The sequence below is a fragment of the Tursiops truncatus genome, chromosome 6 (genome assembly GCF_011762595.2).
Source record: "Tursiops truncatus isolate mTurTru1 chromosome 6, mTurTru1.mat.Y, whole genome shotgun sequence".
Classification (NCBI taxonomy): Eukaryota; Metazoa; Chordata; class Mammalia; order Artiodactyla; family Delphinidae; genus Tursiops; species Tursiops truncatus.
The window spans coordinates 84,164,540-84,178,913 of record NC_047039.1 but is presented as its reverse complement, the minus strand read 5'-3'; the positions used below and the strand labels follow the sequence as shown (position 1 = coordinate 84,178,913).

Below are 14,374 nucleotides of genomic sequence, written 5' to 3'. Positions count from 1 at the left end.
GGGTCTTGCTCCAAAAATCTTCTTCATTAAATCTGTGGATAACAGCCAAAAGCCAAAAGATATGAAAAGCCCCAAGGTTTAGAAGGAAAGAACCTCAAGGTTGAGGTTTTCATATTACTGATGAAATTAACTTCCTCTAGGAAACCTCACCAGAAGGAATCTCACCAAGGTGTAGGTGAGAAACTTGTTACTAGTCAAATTAAAGAGCCTCCCTCAAAGTTACCAGCAAGAAGCCAGAGTAAAATGTAATTAATTTAAAATATGTATTTTATAATCCTAAAAGAACCAACATATGGCGCAGAGCATGCTGAAAAGAGGGCAATGGTGTGGTATCATAAGTGTGGAACAGAGATGGCAAGTGATGAACTTAACACTTTACCCAGCACTTTCTAGGGAGGAGGATTTCCTAGAGAATCCATTCCAGTTCTTCAAATAGTTCTCTAGAGTGGGAGACACCCTCAACAATATCGCTCCCTTCCCCCCTTCCCTTCAATCTCCTGCAGACTATAATAAAAGTCCCAAACGTGGTAGAAACAGGAAGAACTGGGAAAAAAATACATATTTTATATAGCATCCACTTCAACTCTTCATGGAATTTTATACAAAGTCTTACATTGTATTCATTTTGATTGATCAACCATAAAATAATTATATCTTCTCTGAGAAAGTAAAGAGGAAAAGAAAGAGTAAAAGAGTAGAAAAAAAGACAAGGAAAAAGGGAACTCAAAAGTATTTTTATTACCAAACTTTGCTTAGGAAAACTCTCTTTTTCCCTTCTATTCCATATACATTGACTGGGTACTTATTATGTGTTAGACAACATACACATAATAAGTAAAAGGTAGATATAAACTGATAAATAAGACAGTTCCAGTGCATGACATACTTACTCCCAATCTTTTTTCCAACTAATGTCCAATTTTAATAAATATAATATCTCACACCTTCCTTAAGGGTCATTTAAAATTCTGAAATAAATTAAATATACTGTGACTATTCTGATAATGAGGTTGAGCTCTTCTTGTCAATCATATTTTCACTGGACACACGCCTTCCCCTGCCCCAACCCTGGGATTATGATATACCTCCCTAGGCAGGATATAGTACTTTCCTGTTGAGAAACAGGATCTGGCCAAAGGCAGATGTGCTGGATAAATGAAAAACAGTACGATATTTACATAGAGATATGCACAAAGTGTGAATAAATTCTGCCAGGAGATACCAGAGAAGAAAGATTTCACAGAGTAGAAAAGGCTTAAGCTCAATCTTAAAGCATAAAAAAGTTCTCAAATAAGCAAAGGAGAATGTTGTTCCTAGCACAGGGAATAGGACCAACACCAGACCAAATGACATGAACAACTCTGGCCCCAGCCAGAAGATAACAAAATCAATACAGCACCTTATAGCTTAGCTCATTCAATTCTCACTTAACCCCAGGAGATGACATCCATCACAATTTAGGTATGTAACTGGGGCTCAAAGCAGCTAAGTGACTTGTGTAAGGTCATACAGTAAACAAGAGCTGGAGTTACTTTAAAGCCAAGTCTTGTAACCCTAGTGCAGTGCTCTTTCCAGCTCTTTCCACTCTGCCTCCCAATGCTTAATATTCACTGCTTATCAAAGCAGTTGGTGTCTTAAACTTCTCATAAAGGATGCATAATTAATTTGGCATTATAAAGAACTCCATATTCCTTTTTAATTACTAAATTAAGTCTGTGAAACATAATGTACTTAGAGAAGTGTATAAGAACCATATCAAATGATAGTCTATTGGCCTAAGAGCATCTAATTATTTAGTGTATGGAAAAGAATTTGGCCTTGCCCAAAGAGAGTTTTGGCCTTCGCCCTCAGCTTCTGGAAGGCAATCGATGTTTAGGAAGGGAGTTGACCACATCAGACCTTAGGGTGGGACAAACCACACTCAGTACTCTTAGGGCAGGGGCTGGCCACACCAGAAATACCAACCACACACTTCAGAGTGGGGGCTTTGAGTCATGTGGTATTAGTGTACCCAGAGTTTGAGATCAACCACATGGACCATCAATCAATTACACTTACGTAATGGAGCCCCAATAAAAACATAGGCACTGTAATATACAAGGAGAGAAAGGAAATGGAGTAATCGTATAAGAATAGTCTCCACCTTTACTGCTAACCTTCATACAATAATTCTATTACAATACCTCACTCTGCATCCCTGCCCCCAAACGCAAGTAAGATACTAATATTAATGTCTTCCAAAATTAACCATTACCAATTCAGGAAGGAAAAGACAAGGAAGTAAATACAAACAATTGGGGGAGGTGGATGACTAGGGCTAGCAAACAGAAATGAGAAGATATAAAAAGAAAAGAGATTGGACAGAGACACATCCTGGGATGCCACTAATGATTTCCTATGGATACTCCCCACTCCTTCCCCATCCCCCAAGATAACAATCAACAAAATGGATCCCATAGCATTTCCCACCCCAAATCTTATCCTGTCATATATTCAAACCATAAGGCAAAAGATATGCAAAGTCCCCACCAAAAAAAAGCATTAAGCATTAAAAACGTCCTGAGAAGTAACAGTCAGTACAAGACTACCAGGGGTTAAAAAGCAACGTGAGGGCTTCCCTAGTGGCGCAGTGGTTGAGAGTCCACCCGCCGATGCAGGGGACACGGGTTCGTGCCCCGGTCTGGAAAGATCCCACATGCCGCGGAGCGGCTGGGCCCCTGAGCCATGGCCGCTGATCCTGCGTGTCCGGAGCCTGTGCTCCGCAACGGGAGAGGCCACAACAGTAAGAGGCCTGCGTACCGCAAAAAAAAAAAAAAAAAGCGCAACGTGAAATGGAGGCAAAAAAGAGCTCCCCCATTCCCCACATAATCATCACCAAATTCATACAGCAGTTTTGGGAATAAAGCTCTGACTGGAAACTTCCTCTTAAAAGTATGGGAGAACCATTTCTAACATTTTTTCAGAAGAATATCACACATACCAGAGTAGCATGGTCCCCTTGCTACTACTGTTATCTCTTTCTGGTGCTTACAAGCAGCCCTTCTGAGGAAGCATTCATTTTGGTACGTGTCCCCATTTGATCCACAGACAGGAATATAATTTGTATGGCACTGCAAAAGAAACAAAAATAAATTCTCAGACTAGGCATGAATATTAATAGTTCATTTCATATTCATGAATGCAATACCATAGTATTATGACATACTTCTACTACAAAAGAGTTTGTTCTTTTATTTGGTTTTTAAAAAGAAGAGTTATGCTTCTTTCTCATACCTTTTTTCACATTCATAACGAAAATTAACTATCAACTATCCATAAAAATGAGAATGAAAATCCCTATCCTATCTACATCATTTGCTTGTGATCCAGGGAGATAATATAAAAGGAAATGCTTGTCAATGTTTGTCATGAGCACTAATGATGTAATGTCATTTCATTATTATCAAAATTCACTTATTCAATACGTCTAGTACACAAAGTCTCAAGGTAAATGCTATAGAAGAAAAATGAACTCTGTTCTCAGAGACCTTACGATCTTGTTAGCGAACCATATAAATAGGAAATACATATATATGATCATGTACTAAATCAAAAGTGTAGACAATAAGTGTAATATCTAATACCTATTACTGTAAACTGAAGTATTCAAGAAAAGCCTCCTCAGAGAAAGTGAAATGTGAACTGGGCCTTGAAGGATTAGTAGATGAAAAGAAAAAAGATGATTCATGTTTGAGAAATGACACTGAATTGGTATGTTTAAAAAACTTTAACACTTCTAAATGTCAAAAATATCATAAAGAACTAAAGTTTTAAAATCTGGGGAAAATAGTATAATATGACATAACTTATTACTAAAAGAGAGACAGTACAAATTAATACAAAAGATAAATTTACAAAAAATAACAAATGGTCAATTAATATATAAAAAATGCTGAGTTTCACTAGCAATCAGAGTGGTACATGAAAACGCGATGCTGTTTTTAGCTTATAAAGCTGGTCATTAGACAAACAAAAAATTCAATTTGGTGGACATAGCAATATACCTGTTGTGCTAATTTAAACTGGCTCAATCTTTTGAGAACATAATTTAACAATACGTTTCAAGAGTTCTAAAAAAGAAATGTGATTTTTTTATCTAGAATTACACATTTAAGGATATATCTGAAGGAAACTATTGTAGATGAAAATTTATTACAGTCATTTCAAATAGAAATGTATTCATATCTAAAACATAAAAACAACCTAAATATCCAACAAGGCAATATTTATTTAAACCATGCTATATCCGTTCAAGGAGTCACTGAGCATTATCCTTTATAAGAATACTGTGTGACAGAAAAAGATAACGTTAGGTGAAAAGTAGGTGATAATACCATATACGTAACTTCTGAGAATTTTGTGCCCTTTTTCTTTTTTTGGATGCGTTGGGTCTTTGTTGCTGCGTGCGGGCTTTCTCTAGTTGCGGCGAGCAGGGGGGTACTCTTCATTGCAGTGCACAGGCTTCTCACTTTGGTGGCTTCTCTTGTTGTGGAGCACGGGATCTAGAGCACAGGCTCAGTAGTTGTGGCTCACATGCTCTAGAGCGCAGGCTCAGTAGTTGTGGCTCACACGCTCTAGAGCGCAGCCTCAGTAGTTGTGGCGCACGGGCTTAGTTGCTCCGCGGCATGTGGGATCTTCCCAGACCAGGGATCGAAGCCGTATCCCCTGCATTGGCAGGCAGATTCTTAACCACTGCGCCACCTGGGAAGTCCCTGCCATTTTTAAATGTATTATCTAGTCCACAAAACTGAATGCAAATTTCTTAAATAATTTGATAATATAAAATAAAAATACAGCAAGAAAATAAATTACATATATATACACATATATATCTCAATTATTTAGAAAAAATAAATATTCATAGAGTAAATCCTGGAAGAAAACACCAATAAATTTTTCACATTACTTGTCACCAGAGTTTTTTATTTCCATGTATATGGTTTTCTGTATTTCTCAATTTTTCTGCAATGAACAAGGCTTATTTTTATCATTTATTTATTTTTTAAAAAGTGGTCAACTTACTTTATGAATCATAAATATGGCATGCTACCCCAGGTCAAACACTGGTAAAAACAATTTCTAATAAAATATTTTGTAACCAAGTTGATTTGCTATACAATATCAGCAGACTCCTACATCAACTTTAGTTCAAATTAAAATTTTACTTTAGGATGCCTTCCTATACTCCTCTAATTCTTCAAGGATCACTTACTTTATTCTCTCCCCTAAAATGTACACAATAACTTGTATGATGTCTGCAGGAATCAATGTTACTCTGTAATTATACAATGTATAATTAGCAAAAAAGACCATAAGCTCCAAGATGTCAAATGCTAAGTCTATGGACTTCTCAAGCCAACTCTTCACTCAACAAACATTTAATAACTTTCTAACGTAGTGCTTGCAAAGGTGCTAATATCGCCCCCTAGGGGTGGGTGCCCCATGGAGGCATTTTTGGTTGTCATAATGAGAAAGGGACATTACTGTCATTTAGCAGATGGATTCCAATGGTGCTCGATGTACTGCAAAGGAAAGGATAGTTCCACACAACATACATACCATACAATTTCTGAGTGCATCTCTAGCCATTCATGTAGGAACTATGGTAAGGCCATATACAAATAAGACTGTTCTAGCTTCTCCTAATAGCTTTTATTCTAGCATCGACCATACCTCTACTTTTTTGTTTTCAAATACTACTAGTATGAAATTGCTGCTGCTGATCTTTTTAAAAATCCAAATGTTCATTATAAGTAAATATAAGCATCTACTATATTGTCTTCTAGTGTAATCATGCCCAAACATTTACATTTTGAAATACTTATTTTACTATAAATTACTTTCATTTCTCCTTTACATTGCAAGTGTATATTATAGTGATTTCTTTAATTATGTGTTTATGTAGGCTACATTATATACAAATTTCATTTAAGAATAGAAAAGAAATGGAATATAAATTATTGGTTATAAAAAAGGGTTATTAAGTCTGATAGGGCTGAGAATCTATATGGTAATAGCTAAGATTTATTGAGGAGTTTCTATCTAGTAAACACTGGCTACAACTTTAAATGTCCTAAACTAACTTAAATATAACAATCCTGCAAAGCACATGACTTAGTGCTTAGAGCTGGGGCTCTGAAGCAAAATGCTGATTTCAAATCCTGGGTCGACCATCCGTATGACTATGGGCTAGCACCAGTGCCATTTCCCCTATCTATAAAATGGTAATTATAATAGTATCTACCTAATAAAATTGTTGTGAGGATTAAATAAGAGAAATCCATCTTTAGCATTTACATCTAGCCATAGTAAATTCTCAACAAACATCAGCTGGTTCTGCTACTGCTATTATCATTTCTGAGTCTTAAGTCTTGCCCAAGGTCACAGCTAACAAATGGAAGACCCACAACTCCTGACAAGTGATGTTCTCTAACCACTACACACCAGTTTTTCAGCAGGATCTCACTATATGTCACTTGGTGGTAGTGAGTAGGGGGCTTAAAACAGTGTAGGCAATGTCCCTGAAATGCAACCTAACGAGCACATACCAAGGAGTGAGCATGAGATGGGAAAAGCAGACCTACGGTTCTTAGGCCAGCCTGTTTCCAGAAGTGTCTTTAAAAGCCTCTCATTATGCTATGGAAAAATTAAGGGATTTCGGCAATTTTAACAACATACAACTTCTGACTTGGGCACTGACTCTAACCTAAGGTCTGCCTCCTCTATACTGCCACTCTTGCTGGGGGAAAGAACTCTCCCCTACACCTTCTCTTTAGCTGCAAGAGTGATTTGAAGTAGTTTACAAAGGTGCAGCAGTGTACAACTCTGCAGCCACATCCATTCAAGCATTTATTGTATACCTACTGTGTGTCAGGAACTGTGCTGAATACAATAAATAATATTAACAAAGTTGTGATGGATTAATTTTATGTGTCAACTTGACTGGGCCCCAGGGTGCCTAGATTAAATATTATTTCTGGATGTATCTGTGAGGGTGTCTCTGGATGACATTAGCATTAAATCAGTGGACTGAACAAATGCCCTCTCCAATGTGGGTGGCATCATCCAATCCACTGAGGGTCTGAATAGACCAAGAGGTGAACGAAGGGAGAATTAACTCTCTGCCTGACTGGTGAGCTGGGACCTTGGTCTTCTCCTGGTTCTCAGGCCTTTGGACTCAGATGGGGACTTATATATCAGCTCCCCTGATTCTCAGGCCTTCAGCCTTAGATTGGAACCACACCACCAGCCTTTCTGGGCCTCCAGCTTGCGGACTGCAGATTGTGGAACTTCTCAGTGTCCATAATTGAGTGAGCCAATTCCTTATAATCTCTTTCTCTCCTCTCTCTCTCCCTCTATATATCCTGTTGGTTCTGTTTCTCTGGAGAACTCTGACTAATACAAAGGTCTAATAAGTGGACACAGTACCTAGCAAGAGCAGACACTAAAAAACTCAGGAAAAAAGACATAGGCCCAAGAACTCCAGTCAGAAGAACAAAGAGAAAGAAAGAAGAAAGAAAACAGGGGAAAAGCCATATGCACTCCTCTTTGTATATTACCCAGGTTTTAATGAAAAGATGCAATACTGATCATTTTTCTTTGTTCAACATTAATAAAAGCAGCTTTGTTTATATATGTGGCAAGATACAATAGCTCTTATCAACAGGCTGAACAAAACGATTTTAGAATTTTAAATCCTGTTATTATCTGTTAAAATGTGTTTAAATTATGTCCCAGAAAGCTTATATTAACACTGAAAGCATGAGGAATCATAAGCAAGGGGTTTTTTTTTTGAATTTTATATTTTATACAGCAGATTCTTATTAATATCTCTTTTATATGTATTACTGTATACATATCAACCCCAATCTCCCAATTCATACCACCACCACCACCCTCCCCCCACTTTCCCCCCTTGCTGTCCATACTTTTGTTCTCTACATCTGTGTCTCTATTTCTGCCTTGCAAACTGGTTCATCTGTACCATTTTTCTAGATTCCACACACATGCGTTAATATACAATATTTGATTTTCTCTTTCTGACTTACTTCATTCTGTATGACAGTCTCTAGGTCCATCCACATATCTGCAAATGGCACAATTTCATTCCCTTTTATGGCTGAGTAATATTCCACGGTATATATACATCTTCTTTATCCATTCGTCTGTTGATGGGCATTTAGGTTGTTTCCATGACCTGGCTACTGTAAATAGTGCTGCAATGAACATTGGGGTGCATGTGTCTTTTTGAATTACGGTTTTCTCTGGGTATATGCCCAGTAGTGGGATTGCTGGATCATATGGTAATTCTATTTTTAGTTTTTTAAGGAACCTCCATACCGTTCTCCATAGTGGCTGGATCAATTTACATTCCCACCAACAGTACAAAAGGTTTCTCTTTTCTCCACATCCTCCTCAGCATTTGTTGTTTGTAGATTTTCTGATGAGGCCCATTCTAACTGGTATGAGGTGATACCTCATTGTAGTTTTGATTTGCATTTCTCTAATAATTAGTGATGTTGAGCAGCTTTTCATATTTCTCTTGGTCATCTGTATGTCTTCTTTGGAGAAATGTCTATTTAGGTCTTCTGCCCATTTTTTGATTGTGTTGTTTGTTTTTTCAATATTGAGCTGTATGAGCTGTTTATATATTTTGGAGATTAATCCTTTGTCCATTGATTCGTTTGCAAATATTTTCTCCCATTCTGAGGGTTGTCTTTTTGTCTGGTTTATACTTTCCTTTGCTGCGCAAAAGCTTCTAAGTTTCATTAGGTCCCATCTGTTTATTTTTGTTTTTATTTCCATTACTCTGGGAGGTGGGTCAAAAAATATCTTGCCACAATTTATGTCAAAGAGTGTTCTTCCTATGTTTTCCTCTAAGAGTTTTATAGTGTCTGGTCTTACATTTAGGTTTTTAATCCACTTTGATTTGATTTTTGTGTATGGTATTAGGGAATGTTCTAATTTCATTCTTTTACATGTAGCTGTCCAGTTTTCCCAGCACCACTTATTGAAGAGACTACCTTTTCTCCATTGTATATCCTTGCCTCCTTTGTCATAGATTAGTTGACCACAGGTGCATGGGTTTATCTCTGGGCTTTCTATCCTGTTCCATTGATCTATATTTCTGTTGCTATACCAGTACCATATTGTCTTGATTACCGTAGCTCTGTAGTCTGAAGTCATGGAGTCTGATTCCTCCAGCTCCATTTTTGTCCCTCAAGATTGCTTGGCTATTAGGGGTCTTTTGTGTCTCCATATAAATTTTAAGATTTTTTTGTTCTAGTTCTATAAAAAATGCCATTGTTAATTTGATAGGGATTGCACTGAATCTGTAGATTATTTTGGGTAGTATAGTCATTTTCACAATGTTGATTCTTCCCATCTAAGAACATGGTATATCTCTCCATCTGTTTGTATCATCTTTCATTTCTTTCATCAGTGTCTTATAGTTTTCTACATACAGGGCTTTTGTCTCCCTAGGTAGGTTTATTCCTAGGGATTTTATTCTTTTTGTTGCAATGGTGAATATGACTGCTTCCCTAATTTCTCTTTCTGATCTTTCATTGTTAGTGTATAGGAATTCAAGAGATTTCTGTGCATTAATTTTGTATCCTGCAACTTTACCAAATGCATTGATTAGCTCTAGTAGTTTTTTTGGTGGCATTTTTAGGATTATCTACGTATAGAATCACATCATCTGCAAACAGTGACAGTTTTACTTCTTCTTTTCCATTTGTATTCCTTTTATTTCTTTTTCTTCTCTGATTGCCCTGGCTAGGACTTCCAAAACTATGTTGAATAATAGTGGCGAGAGTGGACATCCTTGTCTTGTTCCTGATCTTAAAGGAAATGCTTTCAGCTTTTCACCATTGAGAATGATGTTGGCTGTGGATTTGTTGTATATGGGCTTTATTATGTTTTTCTGTCTTGTTTTGTTTTTAATTTTATTTATTTATTTTAATTTTTGGCCGCGTTGGGTCTTTGTTGCTGCGCACAGGCTAAGCGACGAGCAGGGGCTATTCTTCATTGAGGTGCCCAGGCTTCTCATCGGGTGGATTCTCTTCTCACAGAGCACAGGCTCTAGGCGTGCGGGCTTCAGTAGTTGTGGCACTCAGGCTCAGTAGTTGTGGCTCACGGGCTCTAGAGCGCAGGCTCAGTAGTTGTGATACATGGGCTTAGTTGCTCCACGGCATGTGGGACCTTCCCAGAGCACGGCTCAAACCCATGTCCCCTGCATTGGCAGGCAGATTCTTAAACAATGAGCCACCAGGGAAGCCCAGCCTTTATTATGTTGATGTAGATTCCCTCTATGCCCACATTCTGGAGAGTTTTTATCATAAATGGATGTTGAATTTTGTCAAAAGCTTTTCCTGCATTTATTGAGATGATCATATGGTTTTTATTTTTCAATTTGTTAATATGGTGTATCACATGGATTAATTTGCATACACTGAAGAATCCTTGCATCCCTGGGATCAATCCCACTTGATCAGGGCGTATGATCCTTTTTTTTTAAAATAGATCTTTATTGGAGTAGAATTGCTTCACAATACCATGTTAGTTTCTGTTGCACAGCAAAGCAAATCAGCCATATACATACACATGTCCCCCTAACCCCTCCCTCTTGAGCCTCCCTCCCATCCTCCCTATCCCACCCCTCTAGGTCATCGCAAAGCACCGAGATGATCGCCCTGTGCTGTGCTGCTGCTTCCCACTAGCTATCTATTTTACATTCAGTAGTGTATATATGTCGATGCTACTCTCACTTCACCCCAGCTTCACCCTCCCACCCCATGTCATCAAATTCATTCTCTATGTCTACCTCTTTATTCCTGCCCTGCAACTAGGTTCACCAGTACCATTTTTTTTTTTAGATTCCATATATATATGTTTGCATACGGTATTTGTTTTTCTCTGACTTACTTCATTCTGTATGACAGATTCTAGGTCCATCCACCTCACTACAAATAACTCAATTTCATTTGTTTTTATGGCTGAGTAATATTCCATCGTATATATGTGCCACATCTTCTTTATCCATTCATCTGTTGATGGACATTTAGGTTGGTTCCATGCCCTGGCTATTGGAAATAGTGCTGCAATGAACATTGGGGTACATGTCTCTTTTTGAATTAAGGTTTTCTCAGGGTATATGCCCAGTAGTGGGATTGCTGGGTCGTATGGTAGCTCTATTTTTAGATTTTTAAGGAACCTCCATACTGTTTTCCATAGTGGTTGTATCAATTTACATTCCCACCAATAATGTAGGAGGGTCCCCTTTTCACCACACCCTTTCCAGCATTTATTATTTCTAGCTTTTTGATACTGGCCATTCTAACTGGCGTGAGGTGATACCTCATTGTAGTTTTGATTTGCATGTCTCTATTAATAAGTGATGTTGTGCATCTTTTCATGTGCCTCTTGGCCATCTGTATGTCTTCCTTGGTGAAATGTCTATTTAGGTCTTCCGCCCATTTTTTTACTGGATTGTTGATTTTTTTTTGATATTGACCTCCTTTGTCTGTTGTTTCATTAATCCTTTGTCTGTTGTTTCACTTGCAAATATTTTCTCCCATTCTGATGGTTGTCTTTTCATTTTGTTTATAGCTTCCTTTGCTGTGCAAAAGCTTTTAAGTTTCATTTGGTCCCATTTGTTTATTTTGTTTTTATTTCCATTACTCTAGGAGGTGGGTCAAAAAAGATCTTGCTGTGGTTTATGTCAAAGAGTGCTTTTCCTATGTTTTCCTCTAAAAGTTTTAAAGTGCTCATCTTACATTTCAGTCTTTAATCCATTTTCAGTTTATTTTTCTGCATGGTGTTAGGGAGTGTTCTAATTTCATTCTTTTACATGTAGCTGTCCAGTTTCCCCAGAACACCACTTATTGAAGAGACTACCTTTTCTCCATTGTATATCCTTGCCTCCTTTGTCATGGATTAGTTGACCACAGGTGCATGGGTTTATCTCTGGGCATTCTATCCTGTACCATTGATCTATATTTCTGTTTTTGTGCCAGTACCATACTGTCTTAATTACTGTAGCTTTGTAGTATAGTTTGAAGTCAGGGAGCCTGATTCCTCCACCTCCATTTTTCTTTCTCAAGATTGCTTTGGCTATTCAAGGTCTTTTGTGTTTGCATACGAACTGTAAGGTTTTTTGTTCTAATTCTGTGAAGCATGCCACTGGTAGTTTGATAGGGATTGCACTGAATCTGTAGATTGCTTTGAGTAATATAGTCATTTTCACAATATTGATTCTTCCAATCCAAGAACATGGTATATTTCTCCAACTGTTTATGTCATCTTTAATTTCTTTCATTAGTGTTCTATAGTTTTCTAAGTAGAAGTCTTCCACCTCTTTAGACATGTTTATTCCTAGGTATTTTATTCTTTTTGTTGCAACAGTAAATGGGAGTGTTTCCTTAATTTCTCTTTCTGATTTTTCATTGTTGGTGTATAGGAATGCCAGAGATTTCTGTGCATTAATTTTGCATCCTGCAACCTTATGGTGTATGATCCTTTTAATGTGTCGTTGGATTCTGTTTGCTATTATTTTGTTGAGGATTTTTGCATCTATATTCATCAGTGATAGTGGTCTGTAATTTTCTTTTCTTGTAGTATCTTTGTCTGGTTTTGGTATCAGGGTGATCATGGCCTCATAGAATGGGTTTGGGAGTGTTCCCTCCTCTGAAATTTTTTGGAAGAGTTTGAGAAGGATGGGTGTTAGCTCTTCTCTAAATGTTGGATAGAATTCACCTGTGAAGCCATCTGGTCCTGGACTTTTGTTTGTTGGAAGATTTTTAATCCCCGTTTCAATTTCATTACTTGTGATTGGTCTGTTCATGTTTTCTATTTCCTGCTGGTTCAGTCTTGGAAGGTTATACCTTTCTAAGAATTTGTCCATTTCTTCCAGGTTGTCCATTTTATTGGCATGGAGTTGCCTGTAGTAGTCTCTTATGATGCTTTGTATTTCTGCGGTGTCCGTTGTAACTTCTCCTTTTTCATTTCTAATTTTATTTATTTGAGTCCTCTCCCTCTTTTTCTTGATGAGTCTGGCTAAAGGTTCATCAAATTTGTTTATCTTCTCAAAGAACCAACTTTTAGTTTTATTGATCTTTGCTATTGTTTTCTTTGTTTCTGTTTCATTTATTTCTGCTCTGGTCTTTATGATTTCTTTCTTATACTAACTTTGGGTTTTGTTTGTTCTTTCTCTAGTTCCTTTAGGTGTAAGGTTAGATCGTTTATTTGAGATTTTTCTTGTTTCTTGAGGTAGGATTGTATTGCTATAAACTTCCCTCTTAGAACTGCTTTTGCTGCATCCCATAGGTTTTGGATCGTCGTATTTTTGTTGTCATTTGTCTTTAGGTATGTTTTTATTTCCTCTTTGATTTCTTCAGTGATTTCTTGGTTATTTAGTAACGTATTGTTTAGCCACTATGTGTTTGTATTTTTTATGCTTTTTTCCCTGTAACTGATTTCTAATCTCAAAGCATGGTGGTCCTAAAATATGCTCAATATGATTTCAATTTTCTTAAATTTACCGAGGCTTGATCTGTGACCCAAGATGTGATCTATCCTGGAGAATGTTCATGTGCACTTGAGAAGAAAGTGTAATCTGCTGTTTTGGGATGGAATGGCCTATAAATATCAATTAAATCTATCTGGTCTATTGTGTCATTTAAAGCTTCTGTTTCCTTATTAATTCTCTGTCTGGATGATCTGTCCATTGGTGTAAGTGAGGTGTTAAACTCCCCCACTATGACCGTGTTACTGTCGATTTCCTCTTTTATAGCTGTTAGCAGTTGCCTTATGTACTGAGATTTATAACTGTTATATCTTCTTCTTGGATTGATCCCTACTACAATTATGTAGTGTCCTTCCTTGTCTCTTGTAAAATTCTTTATTTTAAAGTCTATTTTATCTGATATGAATATTGCTACTCCAGCTTTCTTTTGATTTCCATTTGCATGGAACATCTTTTTCCATCCCCTCACTTTCAGTCTGTGTATGTCCCTAGGTCTGAAGTGGGTCTCTTGTAGACAGCATATATATGGCTCTTGTTTTGGTAGCCATTCAGCAAGCCTGTGTCTTTTGGTTGGAGCATTTAATCCATTTGTGTTTAAGGTAATTATCAATATGTATGTTCCTATTACTATTTTCTTAATTGTTATGGGTTTGTTTTTGTAGGTCCTTCTCTTCTTTTGTGTTTCCCACTTAGAGAAGTTCCTTTAGCATTTGGTGTAGAGCTGGTTTGGTGGTGCTGAATTCTCTTAGCTTTTGCTTGTCTGTAAAGCTTTTGATTTCTCCATCGAATCTGAATGAGATCCTTGCTAGG

At 37.3% G+C, this 14,374-nt stretch overlaps 1 protein-coding gene across 1 annotated transcript in view; it reads right to left on the bottom strand.

Moving 5' to 3' along the window:
• The window catches only part of TMEFF1 (transmembrane protein with EGF like and two follistatin like domains 1), a 97,575-nt gene that overhangs the window by 51,263 nt on the left and 31,938 nt on the right, over positions 1-14,374 (bottom strand). The window contains exon 3 of the mRNA XM_019949111.3: positions 2,981-3,110. Within this exon, the coding sequence (XP_019804670.1) occupies positions 2,981-3,110 (130 nt within the window). The remainder of the gene's footprint in view (positions 1-2,980; positions 3,111-14,374) is intronic.